Source organism: Phalacrocorax carbo, chromosome 1 (assembly GCF_963921805.1).
Source record: "Phalacrocorax carbo chromosome 1, bPhaCar2.1, whole genome shotgun sequence".
Lineage (NCBI taxonomy): Eukaryota > Metazoa > Chordata > Aves > Suliformes > Phalacrocoracidae > Phalacrocorax > Phalacrocorax carbo.
Genome location: NC_087513.1, coordinates 76375302 through 76397361, shown reverse-complemented (window position 1 = coordinate 76397361; position 22060 = coordinate 76375302). Strand labels below are relative to the sequence as shown.

Below are 22060 nucleotides of genomic sequence, written 5' to 3'. Positions count from 1 at the left end.
GGTCTTTGGACTTCAAAGTTTTGGGCCTAAGATAAAGGTATTTGGGAATGGGGTGTCAGTTTGAAATTAATCATTCCTGATCTCTTCTCCCTCTTCAAGCAGGGTAACCGGCTGAAATTTAGCAATTTTAAGCTCTATTTATGTTGCTTTGTATGTATGTACAAGTTGCAAAAATTCTGTCCATCACGAAATATATATTACATGGGTGGTATTTTTTTCAAGCTAGTTGCAGCAATCAGGATCTGCTTGAAAGCAAAGTGCAATCATAAAACATAAATGTTCTAAACCTGGCTTCAAGCTTTGCAAATATTCAGCATATAAGCCCTCTGATCAGGAAGGGAGAGGGATATTTTAGGCTAGTTCAGGCTGGTCTGCAGAAACCTACTTCTTTCCAGTGACTGGAACATAGGCTGGAGAAATAAACCATCTGTATGTTACGAAAATCCAGTCACTGCACAGATGGGGCAGAAGGGAGAGCTGGATTGTGCAGCCAGAAGTGGTGCTGACAGCCGTACCAGCCTCCTGTTTGTGAGTCAGAACTTCTTTGGACTCCTAACTTAAATGTGATTAAAGAAACACAGTGAAGTGCTTAACATAGATGGTGTGACTGCTTCCGAGGCAGGGAAAAAGTTTCTATGACATAGAGAATATAGTAACAGGTGCTTGAGACTGGACATAAGGGGGTGTGCAGTGCTGCTCAGCAGGTGTATCTATCACTTGTAGGAGAGCAAAAGGCACTTTCTGCCTTCAAAGTACCTGAAAATGTAACAAAGTGCCTGTGGGTCTACAGTAAAGGGGAAGGTTTCCCTCATCACAAAGGGAAAAGTGATGTCCTGCTTAGCAAGCCAGAAGATTACTTTAGTAAGATCTGTGCAGTGGGACCACAAGCTATGGGCAAAAACAGTCTCTTCTTGTGCTCTTAAACTAAAGAGATGTGTTTATCTTGTAGGAAGCAACTGGTTGAGCTAAGCATCCCAGATCTTACTATGACAGCTACCGTAACCCTGAAGAGGAGACACCCTTGTTTCTATTTCCAAGCAGCTAAAGTGAGAAGGTGCAGGTAGGACACACGAGCAGCTACAGTGTATGTACGACCCTACTGGGCAACAGCCCCAGCTGTGGCCTGGCCGCTGGCCCCACTGTTAAGGTTTAGCAGTGAGCTGGCCTCACCCCAAGCGACCAGGCGGGGTATGTCAGTGCTGTTTAGCCAGTGCTGCTGGTGATGCCTCAGGGGGCTGCTGAATATTTGAGTCCTCTCAGTTTCTGCCCAGGTGCTCTGAATTTCCTGTTTTGTCTTGCCCATCGCAATGGTGAGAAGAGATGAAGGGGCTATTTTTGATGTCATAGCATCCTGTTGCCTTCAGTATTCTTCTGCTTACAACCATTTAAAACCAATAAAACTAGAGGAACAAGGTTAGTAAGTTTACATGTAGTTTAATGCATTTAGCTGATGCTAGATTGTACAATGCTTCAAAGTGGGAAGGCACAAATTGTGAAAAAAACGTTGCCTTAAACGTTTCCAGAATACAATGACCAGAAGATAAATATCTGGCAGCTGTAGTGGGACACATCATAGCATTAAAGCGCCATGTCTAGTGGTAAACATGAAAGATTCAGGCTACAAGGATGCCTGTCACTGTTAGGAGCAGTTTTCTGGAAGCTGTGTTAATATATGGCCAGATTTTTACCTCTGAACATAATGAAGTTGTAGTTCACGTGTGTTTCTGGTAATAGTTAAAATGCTGTTGTCATACAAAATGTAATTCTATAGCATAGGAAATTAGTACTTTTCAATCAGCACTGTCTTTTAGTTTGCTGTAAAATTCAGGCATACACCCCTTTGTGACTTGCCTAAAGACATTTGTTTTAAGCAAGTCCTGTTTTATTAACTTGTAATAGCAAACTACTGGTATAAGTAGTTCAGCTACAAATAAAATAAGGCCATAACTTTATTTAGAAAATTCTTGTGAAAAAAAATCTTTTTGGCTGAAAAAAAAGTTTATTCAGATTGCTTCTTGTTGCGGTTGTCGTTCCAGATACGGTAATTAAGTGCAGAAGCCATGGTTAGCCAAGCTAAATAAGGAGCCATCAAATAAGCTGCTGTTTTGTTGATGTTATACCAGGAAGCAGTTGTCGCTGCTGCTGTACCAGTCGTGAGCAGGAGAGTCACCAACCCCTGAAACACAGGAAGGTGGTTAGTCTTGTTTTTGCCTATTGCATTTTCTTGACTAAATAGTCTCTGCGTGGCTCTTTCCACCTAGCTCTGGCACTCGTGGGATCCCTCTGTGACTTAATTCCTTCTCAGAAAACCAGTCAGCAAAAAAAGATGGATTTCTGCTGAGTTATGAGTTGAATCAACTCATAAAACAATACAGTGGTCACAAGAAAGGGCATGGCAGCTGTGAGCAGCAGACGGAGAAAAAAATCCCCCTCACCCGTAACCTCTTTTTTGGCAGCAGGAAGTGTTACATTGACTACAAACCCAGTGTGACTTCAAGCAAGTTGCTTAGCTAAGGAAACCTATCCAGTCTTTTCATGTCATAGATGCTGCCCAAAGAGATGCGGTGTGAATGAAGCAATGACGGATTGTTAAGTCTTCCACTATTATAGCATTGCATGTATATTTAGAGAACCAGGCAAATATTTTTTTAAATATTGATTTTTATTTTTGAGGCAAGCTGTTTCTCTTCAGGCAGCAGAAAATTAGTCTTGTCTAATATGGGTGCTGATTATCTGAGTAATGTTATGATAAGCTTATCACTGCCATTTGCCAGAGGCACCTCGGAATTTCCGTGAGGCATACATGTTTACATTTCCTAGTCACACAAAACCCTTATCAAAGGGTGGCAGAAAGAGCTCCTTGAAATCTAAACATTTAGATCTAAACATGTTGTAGATATGCAAATGCTCTCAGGTGGCTGCTGGGATGCATTAAGGAGAATTTTAGTAAAATTCTGGAAGCCGTATTCTGTACTTAGGCTCATTTTCAGGGAGAAAAGTTTATGACACAAAACTTCCGTCTTAGCACCTTGCACATGATGGCAGAAGCCTATGATTAAGAAACTTATTTTCCACTTACCCATCCCATCTTGTGAGCTCCAAAAAATATTGGAGTCCATGCCCAGTTTAATGCCAGCTGCCCTGCGTACAGACCCAGAGGAACCACTGACTTTTCATTGAAGCCCCCCAGTTCCTTCCATACCAGGTAGGAGCCATATCTGGAGAAAGCAAATGTAAGGTGTAAGTCAGTGCTTTGGTTAGAAAGCAACCACACGTTCTAGATCAAATTAAGTTTCTTCAGTGCTAAGGTCTAAATTCATTTGGAAAAGTAGATATCCAGGTACTACTTGGCAGAGTAAGTGCACAGGGTTGATCACCTGCTGCAGACAGCAATACTGAGAGAGAAAAATTACTTATCGTGCCAGACTTTTCACTCCTAGGTGCAGAGGAGCAGATGACCTACATTTCAGTCTTAAAACAGAAAGCTACGTTGAAATGGAAGCAAGCCTAAGATGCAAGGGTAAGTCTCTAAATAGTGAAGAAACTTAATTTTGGTACTGTGAGATGGTGCTTTAAAAATAAATTTTAAAAAAAGACACACACTAACTTTTTAAGTGGGTTAAATGAATATAGGAGAAGCAGGCACTGAGTAGCATCCCAAAGCACAGGGGAGTATGAGGATGGATGGTGTTAGAGCAGGAGGAACCCTACAGTGACTTTTCAGAAGGAAGGGGGCGAAGATGGGGAGAACAAATATTTTTTAGTTCTGTGGAAAGAATTAACCATAAGGAGCATCCAGCCCCTCTCCTGCCTGCAGGATCCTGGCTACTGAAAGATCTTCCAAAAATATTTTGAAGATTGTGAACAGACCTTCTTAATGCTACAGAAGAGCAGTTCACAGGAGGGATCCCAGAATGTAAGCTTCTGAAGACAGGAATTCTCAGGGTTTGGGAGATTTACTAATGCAAGGTTTATTTTTGCACTTAATAAGTCTGATTAAAACGGGGAGCATTGTTGTGGTTTAACCTGGCAGGCAGCAAAACACCACACAGCCATTCACACTCGCTCCCCTCCAACCCAGTGGGATGGGGGAGAGAATTGTGGAAAAAAAAGTAAAATTTGTGGGTTGAGATGAAGTCAGTTTAATAGGACAGAAAAGGGAAAATAATAATGATGAAAGAATATTCAAAACAGGTGCACAGTGCAATTGCTCACCACCTGCTGACCAACACCCAGCCCATCCCCAAGCAGCAATCGCTGCCCCCCAGCCAACTCCCCCCAGTTTATATACTGAGCATGATGTCATATGGTATGGGATATCCCTTTGGCCAGCTGGGGTCAGCTGTCCCGGCTGTGCCCTCTCCCCTCCTGGCTTCTTGTGCTCCTGGCAGAGCACGGGAAGCTGAAAAGTCCTTGTGTATAATATAGTATATATATAAGGACTATATATATATGTATGTGTATAGGATAAGCATTGCTGAGCAACAACTGAAACATCAGTGTGTTACCAACATTATTCTCATCCTCAATCCAAACCACAGCACTACACCAGCTACTAGGGAGAAAATTAACTATCCCAGCTGAAACCAGGACAAGCATTCATCATCTAAGACTATTTCTTTTCCTCTTGTTTGACTTTCCCTTTAGACATTAGCTAGATTTCAATCCAGATGACTGTACAGCCATTCCAAGTGGCTACAGTAGAATCTCCTGGATAGAATGACAGCATCTGGAATTACACCCTTGTTTCAGAATTAGTAACTGATTCCATCCTGGTAGGAATGTCAACTGGACTGTGCACTGTGCTGGACAGTAGGGGGCTCACAGGTATTTCTGCTGGCAGTGGAGCAAAGATGGAGATCAATTTGTAAGCAGTATTTTTTTAAGAACAAAGATCCATAGGAGTAATTACAAGGAGTTTGTCCTCATTTGTAGGTCATAGAAGCAGGATGGGTTTTTTTTCTGTTTAACGCAGTTAGTGACCCAAGCTTGCTTCTTGGCCATTGCTTTCATAAGGACTGAGCAATGCACCTTTGATATCTTGGCAGTTTGATTGCAGAGAGTATTAAAAATAAAAAAGGGGGGGCGGTAAGCATTAAAAACTTAACAGTTTATCTTTGTAAAAGGCTTCAGGACCCAAATCTTTTCCTAAGTGATTTACAGAGCCACAGTGTGGGCTTACAGCTCTTTGTACATCTCACTTTGATGTCAGACCATGATCATGATGTACAAATCTGCTAGGAAACTAAATGTCAAGGGCATCTAAGCTTATTAAATCTTGCTTTTAGTCATTTGTTGCTTTTAATATATTCAAGAGATTCTAAAGGAATGAGATGTCTTGGTCAATCAGGGAATGTGTGCATATGATGGATAACAAAAAAAAGGCCTGGTAATAATATGATTTTTTTCAGAGCTAGATGTATAGTACATAACTGGACTGTCTACCTCAGAATATACTGATTCTGATCTTATCAAAGTAAGTGATAAGCTGTCACAATGTGGATTTTTAAAATATTTAACTTGATATCCAGGTTTATGATGAGGAATCCAGAAACAGGGTTACAAACTGTGCAGCCAACTTGAAGGAAGCCCTTCATGGGAAAGCCACTCAGCTCTTGTCTCTTTGATAAAAGGCTTTTTTTTATTATTATTTACAGGACAGGAATGACCTGATTCAAATGCTAACTCTTGAAATATGCAAGAGTAGAGAGCAATTTTTAAAAGTATGCTTTTTAAGAGGAGAAAGAAAAGACAATACTGAAAGGAAAGGAGGGACAGTACATAAGGCTATAAAAATTAAAGCTTTTCTGGAAAGAAAATGAAACCAAAATGAGAGAATGTGTGAGAGCCAATTTAGCGTTCAGATACAGTTTCAGACATTGCATCATTGCTGTATTTTGCAACAGGTGGTGTGGTATTTCAGATAACCTGCAGGATGACTATGTAATGTTAACTTGGAAAAGATTTGGTCCCTCTGAAACCTCATACAGTTAAGCGTGTTATGTACAAACTACAAATCACTTAAAATGTACTGTCATGATGGAAGAAATGGGAGGGGGAAGCCATAAAAGGCATATTGCAGCCAAAAAACTATTAATGTGGGATTAGCAACAATGTGTATTTGATAGCTAGGAAAAAACATGCTGAATCTTGGTATGTAGCTAGTTCTTAGCGACCAAGTGCAGGAGAGACAAAACATGGCTTTGTGCCTGGGGGCTCCCTGACCTCGGTAGAGGCTCTAGCAGCAGAGTGCTACCCCTCCTCTGCGGCACAGCACAGCAGAGTTAATGTAAAAGCACATAATGTTGGGTGGACAGCTTCTAGAGCAGTCTGTGAGGAGAGTTGAAACTGGCCAAACAATCTCCTGAGACAACCTGCCTCTATAAATGTTTTTGCTACATCTTGTTAAAAGTGATAGCTGCCAAAATAGAGTATTTCTAAACTTTTAAGATTCCTGTGGGAATGGTATTTGGCCTTGTGATTCCTTGTTCATTTGACAGTAATTGCTCTGCTGTCAAGTATTTTAAACTAGTTAAATAAGGAGACAGTTGATGGTTTCAAACATTTACAGTTTAACAGCCTGGCAGTTCTGTTTGAAAGGGCATGTTTGCTTTGATTTGGGTTTCTTTTAATTGAGCTCTGTTAGAATAGAGGCTCACCCCAGCCTCCCCCCTCCTTATTTTTTTTTATTTTCCTAAAACTACTGAAGGACATACATAGAAGAAATCCCAGTACTTCGTCGCTGCCAGCTTGGCAGGTCTTCCCCTCAGAATGAATGAAGAAGGCAAATTAATGGCAGCTTTTCAAACTCCTGCTTTTGATGTGGATACTTGTGCATACAATATCTCCTATCAAACCCACACACTACTCCCAAAACATGTTTTTACCTGTTAAACAGGCACCTTGACACAGTTTCTTACAAATGTACAGCCACAAGAACACAATAATAGTTCTCTGGTATAGCATTGTACAATAAGCATCTTTGAGATTAGGTAAGTGCCTTAATACAATTTGAAAAACATACCCCATAGATGTATAGAGAGTTCCCCAAACAGGAGCAAACACCCAGTTAGGTGGACACCAGGATGGCTTCTGCAGAGATTCATACCACACTGAGATTTCCTTTTTGGTTATCTTGCTTCCTAAAAGTCCTCCTGCATGGGGCAGGAGTGTGAAACCCACTGCCGGGGCCCAGGCTGGTGCCAATTCCATTGAGACAGTGAATCTGAAACAAACCAAAACACGTGGATTGGAAGAGCAATTTTAAAATGCAACTCTAAAATTTTCCGTTTCTAGCAGTTTTTTAAAAATTTACACAGGTGTAGGATCTGATGCACAGCCTAGCCTTGTCACTGAGAAAGTCGGCAGCTGAAATAAATGGATCTTGTACCAGGTTCACTGGACAATACTCACCACCATAAATGGATCTACAGTTTGGGGGGGTGGGGGGAATTGAGGCCTTTACTTCCCTCTCATCTCTGTGCACTGAGATTACTGAATTTTACCTACATAAATATACTCACACATAAGTATGCCAGAGGAATAAAGCAGTTTGATACTATATGAACTCCACTTGGAAAATGAAAAAGAAAAAAAGCACTAAGGGGGAATTTCTGTATTCACCAAGGTCCATTCACTCAAGGGAATGGCGTAGTCAAAAGTAAGAAAACTGTGTGCTTTCCTGTGCTCAAGCAAAATAATTGCATAGGTTGTGTTGCATTTTTAGCCTTAGAAGGGCGCTAAGGGTGCTCAATGGCTAGTAAGAGTGATGTGAATTAGTAGCAGACACTTGAGAAGGCTGCCTCAGAAAATAAACACCAGGGAGGACAATGAGAAGATAAGTGATGTTTTGCTAAACAAGGAAGGAGATCACAGTGGATAAATGGGGAGTACACCTGTGGCGTCTTCATTAAGCACTCAATCAGTTGTAGCGATCTTAGCTGCCAAGCCCATAAAGTGTCCTGGATTACATTTCCCTACAGAAGTAAGACTCAGTAATGCCTTACTGCTTTAGTTGGAGTACAGGCAGCAGTAAAAAAAGCAGGAAAAAGCTTCATTGCAGATTTTCTGGCAAAAAGCCAAATGCTACAGAAGAGGCATGTTTAGCTTGCTAAAATGTCAACAGATTGAAGGTATGATAAAAAAGGGCAGAACAAAAAGGTGTTATTTTTTCAAATACACAGTAGGCAAATACACCCAATTCCTGTTCATCTGTTATGCAGGAGTGGGAGACGGAAGGAATCATAAGAGAGATTGCAGCAGTAGAGAAAAGAGCAACTGTGGAAGCCCCAGGAGAAAAAAAGAAAAACAAAAAGTTTTAGAGCAGCCTGCAATTCAGAGGCTTGTCAAGAGAAGAGCCTTATTGACACGGCTGTTGTCTTGGCCTATGTTTAGAAGATTTTATTGCTATAGTTATGACTGGTGGGACAAGAAGGCAGGGAGCAGGGAAAAGGAAATCCCACTTGTAACAGATGTGCTTAAACTGATAGGAAATGGCGCACAGATGACGTTGCATTGTTGCAGTTCTGCTGGTACAGTGGCTTTCTGTTTGGAGAACAGGTATAAGCTTGGCCAGCAAGGGAGATCTCTTGCGTTATGGTTTTTGTCCCTGTTCTCAGGGGTCTGCCCGTGCACTTACGCAGATTTAATGAAGAGCGAGAGATTTCAGTGGCTGGGACCACAAGCCAGATTGCATGGGAACAAGAAAAGTCCTGGTGACAGAAGCAGAGCAGAATTTTGAAGGCAAAACAGAGCGTGGAGGGACTGGTAAAGCATGCAGGATTAGAAAGTTCGTAAGGAGTAAACGAGAAAGGGCCTGTAGGCTGGTGGGCTGTGGGCATGCCTCACGGGAGAGTTGTGGGAAGGCAGCGACTAGGCATGCACACAGAAGGGGCAGCAGACAAAGCAGTACAACAGTCGAAAGTCAAAAATGGAAGAAAAGAATGAGTGCAAGGAAAACTAAGCAGGGAAGAATTCAGCGCTAAGGTTGGGGAGAAGTGGGAGAGCGATGTGCTGGTCTGCTGGAATAGTATCGATTAGGTCTTGGGTGGAGGATGGACAAGAAAGGGAGGAAAACATCTGCATAGCTCATGGCTGTAGTCAGTGCTGCCATGCTTCCTGCCTGACAGATTCTACTCGCTATTTACCAGGGAGTGCCTTAAATGGAGCAAAGGAGTTAACATGTTCTCCTACACCTGGATCCGTATTGCTGCTTTCCTGAGGGAGCAGGCTGTCAGCTGCAAGATACACTACTTGTCACCCACACTGACAGCATGAAAGGCTCTGCTTTTACTGGAGCGTGAAGGAATTACTGTGTGCAGGACCAACAAGGTGTAATGGGAGCAAGAGCTCCAAGCACAATGATTCTCTTTGCTTGCCTTCAGATATGTAATTCCCAAAGGTTAAGTTAGAAATTTAAAGTTACTAAGATCTCACTAATTTTAGCCCTGTTGCTCTTGCTTTGCCTACAGAGAGAACACTAGGCTTAGTTCTCTACACGTGCTGTAAAGTGCTGGTCATCTGTGCAGCCCCAGTGTGGCTGTCAAACACTTTTTTTTTTTTTAAAGTGATAAGCAGGGACCCAAAGGGGTTGGTGCTTTATTTGGACGTACAGTATCAGGGTGGTTTCCTGCAGGTATTAAGCAACTGGACTTTGTCAGGGGTCCTGTCAGCTTCTCCCCAGGGAAGAAAGTCTGAAAGTGTTCTGCAAGCTGAAAGCACGAAATGCTCTCAAATTGGAAAAATACGGCTCTGCTGAAGTCATTAGCGAATAGATGATGTAGCTACGCATCTGTTCCTCTGCATGTTGGCGGAAGAACGCTGAAATAATTCTTAGTGCCAAGAGAGAGAAAATCAGGCAGGCAAACAGAAATGGGGAGGGCACAGAGCAAAGAAACAGGGAAAGTGAAGCCGAGCATGAACAGGAATGGGGAAGAAATAGAAGTGCAGAGATTGAATGTACTGGCTTGAATTGAATGTTGGTGCCCCAGTCTTTTTACTACCGTTACTACTAACTATATACTATGTTTTCCAATAGTATTTCTCAGGACTTCCCAAGCATGGCAAAACTCTCTCTTGCATAGTACCTAGGAGAAGGAGGAACACAGCAATGTCAGAATGTGCTGGTAGGCTCAGCCTAGTAGACCACAGCTGTCCATCAGCAGTGGGAGTTCCTGTATTTTAATTCCCAAGCAATGAAATACTGGTATCTATTTCCCGCAAAAAGCAGTAGCCAACTCAGGGAGCCGCACTAGCTGATTTTGGAAGAAGCCATGTCCATCTTCCTCTCGCTACCTGGTGTAGGGAAGCACTGGAGAGTAGGTGCGTTTGGTCAGTGCTGTAGCGTTTGTTTGGTTAGCTGCGCAGCACGGGATCTGCGCAGCACGGGATCTGCGCAGCACGGGATCTGCGCAGCACGGGATCTGCGCAAGGCTTATAGAATGCCCAGCACAATTTTTGAAAATAAGGTAATCACAGACTATGTGAAAGATTATCAGCCCTGACTTCCTCTTAGCTGATAATCCTGAAATTGCTAACACAGCCCCTCCGGCTGCATCTATATTACATAACCTAGAAATAATTACTATTTTCCCAATCATATCCCAGCTCCACTTCAGGGCGAGAGCTGGTTGCACAATATTCTTGCACCCCGATTTTCATACTGAAGAAACCAGGATGCCCATGGATAATATCTGCAGTGTGCCCAGCAGATACCTGCCTCTAAGAACCACCACAGTTAGAAATCTTTTCTCCCCACACACACTTAACTTGTTTATTTCTGTTTCCACCTCTTATCTCTGCCCTGCAACATTTTCTTCATCATCCTGCCCATTTTCTGTTTAGCCCTAGTCTGACTTCAGGGAGTTTCAGCAGCGCAGTGAGGGCTGCAGCAAGCCAGGTTTTTTAACAGATGTGTTAAAATAATTTTTCTAGGTGTTCAAAACACCCAGCTTGCCCAAAGATGGTTCTAGTTACATAAAGTAGCAGGAGAAAAAGAAAGGGAGGGTGCGGTGGGAACAATACTGCAACTTGCAGCCTACTGGTCTTCTACTTTTTGTCAGGTTGTTTCTCTGCGGTGGTGTAACATGCAGAAAATCAAACATAAGCTTTCCGTGTCCTCCTCTTTCTGGAGAAAACATTGTGTGCCCAAAAAAAGTGATGGGGTGCGCTGAGGGCTGGAGGGGGAGGGCTAGCTAGGTCATGACAGAGGAGCTGGTTTGCCTCAGCATGATGAAAAATTAACTAAAACACTTCTTTGCTTCGAGCAGGTCTCTGAAAGGCAGGTGGGCCCCTTCCCCTTCTCTGGGCACCCCCAGGGAGAGCTCAGTCAGTGGGAAGGAGTAGGAAGGAAAGGACAACTGCTTTCATTGCATTTTCTTATATCCCTGTTCTGATAAACCTCTGATTAATCCCTTTCTTGTGCAACGTAGTGCTGGCTACCCAATCACATGGGGCTTAAATGACAGCTAACGCATTAACAACATGCAGGAAAATCTCTCAGCAGGGCTAAATCACCCACGCGCTTCTGGGGTTTCTCATCACTGCTGTTTTGAGGTAGACTGACGAAGCTGTGAACATACTGTTGAAGCGGGGGGTCCCCCAAGATATATACTCTCCCTCTCGTCCTCTACAGTATACTTCTGTGAGAGCAGGTTAGGTTCTAGCCAGGCCTGAGAGGCGGCATGCAAATTCCCCCTGGGGAAAAGGCTCCTTCCTGAGATAGCTGTCTGAAGAATTGAGAGGTGTGTGTTTAACTTATATTGATAAACTATGTATGTCTGTTGTGGCTTTAACTCCTGGGAAACCGCAACACTAAAACCAACATTATATCACAGTCTGTGACACGGAATATGGCTACCACAAAAAAGCAGTCTTATCTTTGTTTTCTAATCTCAAGTAATAGAGAAACTTAAACCAGTATATTTAATATAAATTCAATAGATATAGCTAACAAATAAGTATATGTGTGTAGTATTGTATAGTATAGTATATTGTATAGCACAGAATATGCATTTATAACTAAAAATTATGGTATTTATTTAAGGATATAATGCAAGGTGCACTCATCAGGTTCAGAGACAACAAATCTCACTGCCCAGGTTACACTTTGTTTAAAATGGCGGAGCACAAGTTGTGCAAATAAATCTGTGATTTATTGAAGATTCACATACTGGGAAACGAAACGTACGCTAGAACAAAGTCTTCCCAGGTGATAATTTGCCATTTACTGCTCAATCTCTTCTAATTTTCCCTATGTATGTTTGTATAAAACCTTCTGTATTTCTTCAGTGTACTTTAAAGACAAAATGTCCCCTTGACTACCTTCCTTCCAAACAGCTACCCACCCTCCTGCTGTAGGTTTTCCTTCTTCTTTGCCTGCCCACTTGCAAAGTGTCGTCCACATCTATTCTTAAAAAAGTTAAGTTTCTCTCGGACATTTTTAGTTTGAGTGCTGCCTAGGCCTGACTCTTTTCAGCTTGCCAGGTATTCTTTCAACAGGGTAAAATGTAACAAGCGCCACATCCAAGGGACGCTTTAATAGCAGCGGGACGTTCATGAGGTGTCACTGCTGGTAAGTCTCGAGTGCTTTACCAGTGGTCTGCGCCCCTTACAGCCAACCAAAGTTAAAATGGCATTGCTGAGGTGCGCTCGCAGCCGCAGCGCGACTGCCTGGGCTGCTGCGGTGGATTGCAGGAACTGGACTCTGCCCTGGGCTTTGCCTCTGAAAGCATCGAACGTGAAGGTCACAACCGTGAATCTCCCCAGGGCTTGACGGGCGTAGGGTGAACTGTAACCCGGCGGCCGAACGCAAAAGGGGCGCCGCTTGCCCGTCGGGGCTCCTGGGGCAGCTGGTGGTCAGGCTGCCTAAAAGCCCAAGCTAAACGCAACGAGAGCAGCAGTCGCTCTCAGTGTTCATGGAGGCGCCACCTCCGCTGGCCCAGCTGTAACTTGCCACCCCCTGCCTCCTCTCAGCTTGGCCCAAGAGGTGTTACCGCTTACCTTACAGGTCGAGGCAGCCACGAAGTGGGATGTCCTCATATATATGTCATATATATCCTATTTTGCCGCCCATATATTTCAGCTAAGTTGAGAAGCAAACTGGCTTTTCCAGGTATTTTACCTGAAGGCTCACAAAAAATAGAGGAAACCACCTTACGGAGCAGCGTAGGACAGAGATTAGAAAAGCGAGCAAAGTCAGTGCACTGTGACCCTTTTGAATTGGGCCAAATAAAAAGTCAACATAATTTCTTGCTATTCTGACCCATATGCCTTCTGCCGACCTAAACGAATACAATCTGGTTTATTGAACTGCTTTGTGAAGAAGTCTGACTCACTGCTTGATACTGTTTCATAACCTGTAGTGGTGCAACGTCATTGCACCATGGTGACTTTGGCATGGCAGCTTTCACTTTTTTTAATTTTAATAATCCTGCTCTTGAAAGCTCAAATTAGTAAAGTGCATTTTGTGCCGAATTATAAGCATTACTTGGAAACTCGGAAGCAAAACACTCTTTCGCACTTAAAGGCATGTCCAATTAAAAGCAAGTTGCAGCGACGCTGAAAGAAAGTACCTTTACTGAAATAGTCTTCACTCGAGTGCACGGAGCAAACGTGCGCTGTGCGAGGGGCAGCGCTGCAGCCCCCCGAGAGACCAGGCGAGTGAGAAGCGTGTGGTCCCTGCTCTTCAGTCACCGCGTCTGACTGGGAGCTGCGAAGCCGCCTGCTCGCACAGCTGGACAGCTGTGAACCACTGGAAAACTCACGCAAAACCAAAAGTAATAATGAGCTTCCTTGTTTAGTTCCCTTTACTTATTTATTTTTTTATAAAAAGAGAAAGCTCTTCCCCTGCCCAACGCCGGCACGCAAGGCAGTCACCGTGTGCCTGACCAAATCTCCTCAGCACAAGGGCTGCGGTCCCCTCCCGCCGCCGGCGTCCCCCGGGCGGTATCTCCGTCCCACCCCACCCCGCGGCCCGGGCCGGGCCCGTCCTGCCCGTCGGGGCCCCGCTGGCCGGCCCACGCAGGGCGATCGCCAGCGGCTTCGCGCTCGCCAGAGGCCGTCCTCCTCACACCCCTCCGGCGGCTCGGCTCGGCACGTCCCGTCCCGTCCCGTCCCGTCCCGTCCCGTCCCGTCCCGCACGGCCCCGCGGTTACCTCCGCTCCCGCGCTCTCGCCGCCCGTTGCGCCTCCTCTACCGGGAGGTGGCGGTGCCGGGGCCGCCCGGGCCGCCCCCGCCGCCCCGCCCCGGGGCGGGGCCTCCGGCGCCGGGCGGGAGGAGCGGCGCGGCTCGGCGCGGCGTGGCTCGGCGCAGGCCGGGCCCAGGGCGGCGAGCGCCGGGGCTGGCCGGCTCGACCTGCCCCCCTCCTCCCCTCCTCCCGGCGTCCGGCGGGGGCCGCCCGGTTCCCGTGGCAACGCGGGGCGCGGCGGCGGCGGCGGCGCAGGCGGCCGGGCGGCGGCCATGGGCAGCTGGGCCGCGGCGACATGGCGGCTTGGTGGCTGCAGCGGGCGCGGCGGCCTCCGCGGCGTACAACGGTGGCGGGGCAGCTCCCGCCTCGGCGGTGGGGACCGGGCGGCGACCCTGAGCGACCTGCTGCAGAGCTCGGTGGGGGCCGAGGAGCCGGGCGCGGCGGCGGCGGCGGCGAGGCGGGAGCGGCCGTCCCCCCGGGAGGGCACGGTGCTGCTCTTCCCCGGGCAGGGCAGCCAGTTCGTGGGGATGGGCCGCGGGCTGCTGCGGTACCCCGGCGTGCGGGACATGTACCGCCTGGCCGAGAAGGTGCTGGGCTACGACCTGCTCTCCCTGTGCCTGGAGGGGCCGCGGGACGAGCTGGACCGCACCCGGCACTGCCAGCCCGCCGTGTTCGTCGCCTCCCTGGCCGCCGTGGAGAAGCTCAACCACCAGCAGCCTGAAGTGAGGGGATGGAGCGGGGCGGGAGGCGGCCCCCGGGGGGCGCGGGGCGTGTCGGGGGCCCCCCGCGGCGTGTCGGGGGCCCCCCGGCGTGCGGGAGCCCGCTGATGTTCGGCCTCGGGCCTGTCTCCGTGCAGGTGGTGGAGAGATGCGTGGCGGCGGCGGGGTACAGCGTGGGGGAGTTCGCGGCGCTGGTCTTCGCTGGAGCCCTGGGCTTTGCCGAAGGTGCCCGGGAAACGTGCTGAACCCCCTAGTAGGATCCCCCCATTCTTTGTCCGGAGCATCGACTGTTACCCCTGTTCCCCTCTTGCTTTTTTTTTTTCCATTTGAGGATAAATTTTACTTTCTACTCCCACTGTTCAAAAACGTGTAACACGCCATTAAAAGCATTGACGTTTCATGAGAGTAACCAGCCCCCCCCTTTCTTGTGCGCAGATGCACGGTGCCTTGAACGGTGTTTTCTCGGGGCTTATATTTACCGAGCGTCTCTTGTTTTTCTCCTTAGCGCTGTACGCGGTGAAAGTGCGTGCCGAAGCCATGCAAAAGGCGTCGGAAGCTGTCCCCAGTGGAATGCTATCGGTTATCGGTCGGCGAGAGGCAAATTACAAATTTGCCTGCTTGGAAGCCCGTAAACACTGTGAATCGCTCGGTATAGAAAACCCCGTATGTGAAATTTCAAACTATTTGTTTCCAGACAGCAGAGTCATTGCAGGACACTTGCAGGTATTGACTGCTTCGGAATAACTATCCATGTAGTTGAATTTAGCGTTTCATTTTTAAAAAAAACTTTTACTTCTCGCTTCTGTGTGGGAGTTAGGTGCGGCCTTAGATTATCCAAACAAACGTACTGGATCTGTGGGGTTTTTCTCCAGCGTGTGCTCAGTTGTTGGGTAGGGACAGGAATCCCTTTATCACGATAAGTCTGATGAGGTGGTTCTTGTGGGGTGACTGAGTAAACCTTTGTTGTGCAAGACTCTCACTTCTCTCTCTCTTTTATAGGCTTTGGAGTTTTTGCAGGAGAATGCCCGAAAATATTACTTTACACGTGCAAAAATGCTTCCAGTCAGTGGGGCTTTTCATACCAGGCTTATGGAACCCGCAGTAGAGCCCTTGGCTGAAGTCTTAAAATCGATTGAGATTCAGAAACCGCTGGTCTGTGTCTATTCCAATGTTGATGGCAAAAAGTACATGCACTCAAAGCACATTCAGAAGCTGTTAGTGAAGCAGGTGGTTTCACCTGTTATGTGGGAACAGACCATGCATTCTGTGTACGAAAGAAAGCAAGGAACAGAATTCCCTTACACGTACGAAGTGGGGCCCGGGAAGCAACTAGGAGCCGTTCTCAAAAAGTGTAATTTAAAGGCCTGGAAACAATATAACCATGTAGATGTTCTGGAAGATGAGGAAGCAGCAGAGGCCTAAGTAGCCTTTTGAGAAAATCCTCGCAAGTTGTTTTTCCTGCCTAATTTAAAAATAACTTTGTGTTCCCAAAAGGCGAAGTCTTAAACATACATGGCTTCTCATGAGGAAAAGAGCACCGCGCACGTAATTGCAAGGAACGTTTTTCTTCCCCGTGTGCTTCAGGCGTGGAAGGAGAGAGCAAAGTTTGGCTCCTCCGTCTGTGTTGGGTCTACAAAACTGCCAATAAACACACCAAATAGCCTTCTGTTTGGCCTCAGTCCTGCAAGCAACTTCCCTTCCCCCCCCCCCCCCCCCCTTTGTAAAATTATTTTGGGGGTGTGGATTCTAGCTAAAGTTGGTAGCTTTGCGTGTCTGGTGCAGGGATCTCCTGTGTGGATAGTGGGTGGAACCGGGCTGTTGGCTCCGGGGCGTTGAGGGCTCTGCACTGGGCTTGAGGGTGTGTTTAGAGGAGCCATCCCGTTGGTACAGCTTTCGGTATGTTGATGTTCCCATTTTCCAACTCGACCTGTGGGATGTTCATCTGTGTAGAATTCTTTTATTTTGTGTCCGTATTTCTCAGTAGCAGCCAGGTGAGGCAGAAGATATTAGGAACAAGATTTTTTTAAGGTTGAACTATAAATAAAATATAATGCTTTTTTTCGTATTTTTAATGCTGTGGGGCACATTGTTACTGGCCTGTAGTTCACACCTGGGTGGAAGGCATTTTCCCTCCAGTTGCCCAGTGCCACTTTGGTTGCGGTAAGTTACACAAGAAGTGTTTCACTGAAAGAAAAAGCTTAACAAAATTCCCTTCCTCCCCAGAGGTGCAGGGCTTTTGTCGTCCCTCCCCCAGCCTCTGAGGCCATGTAGGCTGAATTGGCCCTTTGGATGACTTTTCTTGAGGGAGCAGAAGACAGCAGCACTGTTGAAACATCTTTTTGGGGGCACATTTGTACAGGGTGAACCCTGTGGAACAGGGTGATGGGGAGGAGGATTTGAGTGCTGGTATTTCAGTTATCTCCGTATTCTTGACCAAGTTTTGCCAGCTTGTACGTTTCCTGGTAGCTGGAGAGGAGCGGATTGTCCCGAGCCCTCCTGGAAAGAGCTTCCTGGTTGCCTTGTTGGCACCGACTGTCATCGGATGGGCAAGGAGGGCCGGTGGCAGGTCCCTGGTCCGGCTGGCTGCAGGGGGAGCACGCGCTGCCTCCAGCACCTTCTCTCAGTGCCCACAATGCTCAAGGTGACAAAACAGCTTCAGCACCAAATCTGCGGGTTTGGATTCTGTAACCAACCTTTGGCTTATTAAAATAGGTCTGGTCGTGTTACAACATCACACTGCCTGTGCAAGACCTGCAAGGTGCGTAAAAAATGTATGCTTGCTTTGTTTGCTTTTTGTAATGGGTACAGAAAGCTTTAGGAAATAGGAGAGAACAGTGTTTGCTACGGGATCATGTACAAACAGGCAGAGAGAGGTTGCGTGGCGCGTATTACAGGGTGACCAGAAGCTTCAGCTGAACTCTAGGCGTTTGGTTTATTATTATTATTATTTTTGGTATTTTAATGGTATGTTTAACAGATTATATGTAGGAAAAATTTAGTATATATTACTTAAATGACCATGTATGTCTTCAATAATGTATTATGAAATGCAGAGTAACTTCCAGTTACAGTATTAATCGTTTCATAATTTCACATTCCTGAAAGGGTAAGTGAATTAAAAATACTGGCCTCAATTGTATTGTATTCAGTTCTTTTCTGAACTGAAATTGGCAGCTGAGCCTACCTTTATGGTACAAATTCCACTTTTGGCATGTGTAAACATCGACAGTTAGTAAAATACAGAAGAATTTGTCAGCTTAATCGTTGGGCTATTGGAGGCTGCCGGCTAAGGGCTGGGATTCCCATGAAGAAAATTATTTCAGTGAAGGCTCTTCTGTTACATGTAGAGTGTTAATTATTCAGTAAAGTGTACCCAAGCCGCCACTAGATGGTTAGAATATCTCAACTAAATCCCATTCATATTAAATGCTGAATTGTGTGCTGTGTTAGAAGTTTCTGACTGTATCTTGTCAGACCAAATGCAGCATTAGTGACTTTGAAATCGGCTCTTATGGTAGTTGGGACTGAGCATGGCATGGTGGTGGCACTAATTTTTTTTTTAGTGTAGTGCTTTATAGTCTCTGGACTTTTTTTAGAATTATTTAACTTATTTTGTGGAAATTCTGGAGACCCGTTTTCTATTTGTATTGTTCTTCCCATAAATATATTTTTTTTTTCTTCCCTCATGTCGCTTTGTTGCACACTTCGCTTGGAATAAAAGCTGTTTGGGAGAAACATACTAAAAAACTGTTTGCTGTGCTGGATAACCTTTGCACCGGCATCAGATGCAGAGTGCCGAAGGGATGTCTGTATCCTGAGAGCATCACACTTGTGGGCCCTGTTTAATTAGCAGCAAGAAGGAACTGTAGCCTCTGTGCGGGTGTTTGCTTTCCTTCTGCGTGGCGTTTGACCCTAAGCTGAGGCAGCAAGGCGTGCGTGGCTGCGGCTGCTCCTCAGCTCCTCGCTAAGCCTCGCGCCTTAAAAACCAGAAGCCAAGCGGTGTCGTACTCTTGTGTGGATGTTAGTTTATGTCAGCTAAAAAAGCATGATGGAGGTCCTCATACTTCTGTATCGAGAGCGTTCGGGGCTTGCTTTCGTGTCGTGCCTGGCGGCACAGTGTCACGTTGGTGCATGGCTGTGAGCGAGCGGAAGGGTGGCTTGTGTGTTGTAAAACTCGTCTGTGGCTCGGCAGAGGGTGGCGTGAAGAGTAATTAAGAATCCTGGATGTTGGTACTGTTATCTGCATATCTTTTGTGTGCTTATTCAGCTCGCTCTTCTGCTTCTGGAAACTGATCATTTAAGACATGTAAAGTTGGTGCGGTTCCTTACCTAGGAACGGGCAGAAACAGGATGTGGGGTGGGGGGGGGAATCAAGTGCCGTAAAGTCTGTCACATGAGGAAGTGTGCAGTTAAAAAAAACAACAAACCACCAAACAAAAAAAAAGCCAGCCAAAATCAGAAAAGATCATTAAATTTGGGTCCCCTGAGTCACAGTGCAGAGCCTTAACTAAGAGTCTCTTTGCTCAGCTCGGCAGGTGAGAGGGGAGCCTGGTAATCACTGCTTGCTGTAGTGCTCCAGCTTCTGCTAATTCTTGCTGTGGGTTTTGTTCGCTTTGCGTTTCACTTGCTTCATTGGCGTGATTGCATTTTATATTCCTTAGACTATGTTTTGCTCCGTACATGCTGGATGCTGAACTTCCCTTTCTTTTGATTGAAAATATGACATGATTGATGCAAGAGTGTGAAAAAGCAGAGTCATCCCACACAGCGCTCAGACGGAAGAGGCAGTGCAGCAGTCGCCTGTTTATCATTGTCCCCCTGTGCGTAAAGATGATTTATCTAGAAGTAACTGAAATTATTCTGTGGCGTTAAAGCGATTCAGGCAGGAAGAATCAAATTTTTGGCAGCTGGTACGTTTATTACACTGCATGCATAGATTGTTTATTAGACTCCTGATGGGAATTTTTACCCTTCGCTAAGTAATAATGTTAACATTTTTCTATCACGCTGCTGTTATGGAGTTAAACAGAGCCGTCCATTCACTGATGAAACTTCAGTCTGTTTTTCGGTTATGTGGGCAATTCAGCTGGCCAGTTTCTGGCCTGAGTGAGACTAAGTTTCCAGATACAGTAATTGTGCTTTTCTAGAAAAAAAACTTGCATACCTGCTGCTGAAGGGCAGATTGGCTCAAGGGCATTTTGAAAAAAGGTGACACTAGAAAGTTCAAGCAGCAGCAGCACACACTCAGGGTACGCTGCAGCCATCACCCTCTGCGTCCCTTCTTTTTGCTCTGCGTTTCAAGTCAGTCAAAGATGGCAAAGTCCTTACCATTAAATGGTTGAATGAAATGTTCTAGTTGAACCTTTTTTTTTCTTCTTGTTTTTTCCCAGAATAATTTTTTGAAATAGGCAGTTAGGACCATAATGGGATTTGGGCACCATTCATGAAAGAGAGGAAACACACTCCTCAACCCACTTGAACTTTACTGTGTTTGGCATTTGTCTCTGCTGAAGAAGAAAGTAGTTAAAATTAAATTCCTTGTCTGATTTAAAGCAGGGACTCGAACCTGAAACTCCAGCCTTTCAGACGGGTGCTTAAATCACTAGGCCATTCAATATTCTATTTTCCTGTTTCAAAAGTGTGCTAACCGTAGTAGTCGCTTGACTAGGCAGGAAGCAGGTATCCCCTCTGCTGAGGGGAATACCCAAACCACAGTGATGCACTTTCGTTTTCTCTCGCTGAGAGAGAGTGTCTATAACTGTATACAGTGACGAGCAGCTTCAACAGCTAAGGGTAGGGAAGATGCACACAGATACAGAGAATAACTCGGTATGGTTGGGGCATGTTGTCGAGAGAGAAGCAGCCCACTGTGCCCTAAGAGCTGCCTGTTGGGTAGGCGAGGGTGATGCTTACACCATCTCCATCCTGTAAACTGTGCTCAAGTTTCCCTTCGTCATCTATTTCCCCCTAAGCACATGCCTTCCAAAAAGGCATATGTCATCAAAAAAAACCCTTTTCAAAGTCAATCAAATTGTTGGTTTTTTCTGGGCAACTCAAAAGTTCTACTTCAGAAAGAGGTAGAAGAATACAAAATCTATTAGTAGATTGCAGAAAAATTCTGGAAAAGTAACAGCTTGGCTTGAGTGGCCCTCCAGTGCCAATCCAACCGACCTGCTTGCTAGCTCATCCGAACAACTCTTTTCCCAATAACCTATCATTTCATATGTTAGTTTTACTACATAAGACTCAAAGCCTGTCCTGTAGTCTCAGATAACAATGTACTAGACAAGACATTGCCACTTATTTGCAGTAGCACAATCTTAGAAAATAGTAGATAACACTGGGAAACATCTGAAGCAGCAGTTTAATTTAAAAAAAAAAAAGTATCATGGTTTTTAATCTTTACTATTGCTTTTACAGTGTTAAAATTTAAAGGATGTCCAGCATGCCTTCAGTCTTCCCCACATCCGGAATCTCATTAAGAAACGTGTTTATATGAAATAGACACTTCATATTGCATTAAAACAAACACAAAAAAAAAGACAGACTTTCTAATCGCCTGGAGTCACATTTCAAAACTAGCAAGTCAGGCAGTTATCCAGCAACAACCTCCTTATTTTAAACATTTTTCTTTTTTAAAAAAGGTATGAAACAGCAGTGACCCAGCACTAGCCTAGGTTTTAAATATAAAAGAGATTTTTATCAGTGTAAATTTGAAAAACAAACCAACTGCCACCACCTGGGTGTTAACGATATTGGTCAGAGACCAGCAATGACCTCCTATTGTAATTCTCTGAGTTAATTCTGCAGTCCATAATTCATGGCCCACCAAAAGGCGGCAACAAGCAAGGCTGCAGGCACCAGCTTCTGGCAGACACACCTGAAAGGAAGCCTGCAAATCTGCGGGAAGAAAAGGGAAGGTAATTAGAAATAACAAACAGCAAAAAGATGGTGCAGAAAAGCTAACAAGAATGCCTGCGTGTGAGGTTAGCGTGAAACAGAGAATACGGTCCAGTTCTGCTGCAGAAACACGTCAGCATCTAGTTTTGCTGGTGGCTACTGCAACTACTGCAGTGGCAGGGTCACATCCAGCCTCTGAATAATACTCCTCTCTTCTCCGGGGTAAACAGAGGGTAAAACACCGCCAGTGGCAGGC

At 45.5% G+C, this 22060-nt stretch overlaps 2 protein-coding genes across 4 annotated transcripts; one reads left to right on the top strand and one right to left on the bottom strand.

The window, feature by feature from the left end:
• Positions 1-1418: 1418 nt before the first annotated feature.
• On the bottom strand, positions 1419-14264 carry TSPO (translocator protein). 3 transcript variants are annotated; one of them, XM_064460840.1, is made up of 4 exons: positions 14154-14264; positions 7025-7225; positions 3080-3218; positions 1419-2176 (listed from the first exon to the last, which is right to left on the bottom strand). In XM_064460840.1, the coding sequence occupies exons 2-4, from the start codon at positions 7210-7212 to the stop codon at positions 2000-2002; spliced, it is 504 nt and encodes a 167-aa protein (XP_064316910.1). In that variant the 5' UTR covers positions 7213-7225; positions 14154-14264; the 3' UTR covers positions 1419-1999. The 3 variants fall into 3 exon arrangements, with proteins under 3 accessions (XP_064316910.1, XP_064316929.1, XP_064316919.1); XM_064460859.1 differs by lacking the exon at positions 14154-14264 and adding an exon at positions 13572-13595; XM_064460849.1 differs by lacking the exon at positions 14154-14264 and adding an exon at positions 13000-13123.
• MCAT (malonyl-CoA-acyl carrier protein transacylase) lies at positions 14253-16566 on the top strand. The gene is made up of 4 exons (XM_064460825.1): positions 14253-14907; positions 15042-15129; positions 15410-15627; positions 15904-16566. Exons 1-4 carry the CDS (start codon positions 14458-14460, stop codon positions 16324-16326), a joined length of 1179 nt encoding a protein of 392 aa, XP_064316895.1. The 5' UTR covers positions 14253-14457; the 3' UTR covers positions 16327-16566.
• The last annotated feature ends 5494 nt before the right edge of the window (positions 16567-22060 follow it).

Bases quoted from the DNA above. Each gene is read 5' to 3' on its own strand.
- TSPO (XM_064460840.1), bottom strand. From the start codon at position 7,212: ATGGAATTGGCACCAGCCTGGGCCCCGGCAGTGGGTTTCACACTCCTG. The intron at 3,219-7,024 runs GTATGTTTTTCA...TGCTTTCTCCAG, and splicing joins ACTCTCTATACATCTATGGG to ATATGGCTCCTACCTGGTAT. The intron at 2,177-3,079 runs GTAAGTGGAAAA...CCTGTGTTTCAG, and splicing joins GAGCTCACAAGATGGGATGG to GGGTTGGTGACTCTCCTGCT.
- MCAT (XM_064460825.1), top strand. From the start codon at position 14,458: ATGGGCAGCTGGGCCGCGGCGACATGGCGGCTTGGTGGCTGCAGCGGG. The intron at 14,908-15,041 runs GTGAGGGGATGG...GTCTCCGTGCAG, and splicing joins TCAACCACCAGCAGCCTGAA to GTGGTGGAGAGATGCGTGGC. The intron at 15,628-15,903 runs GTATTGACTGCT...TCTCTTTTATAG, and splicing joins TCATTGCAGGACACTTGCAG to GCTTTGGAGTTTTTGCAGGA.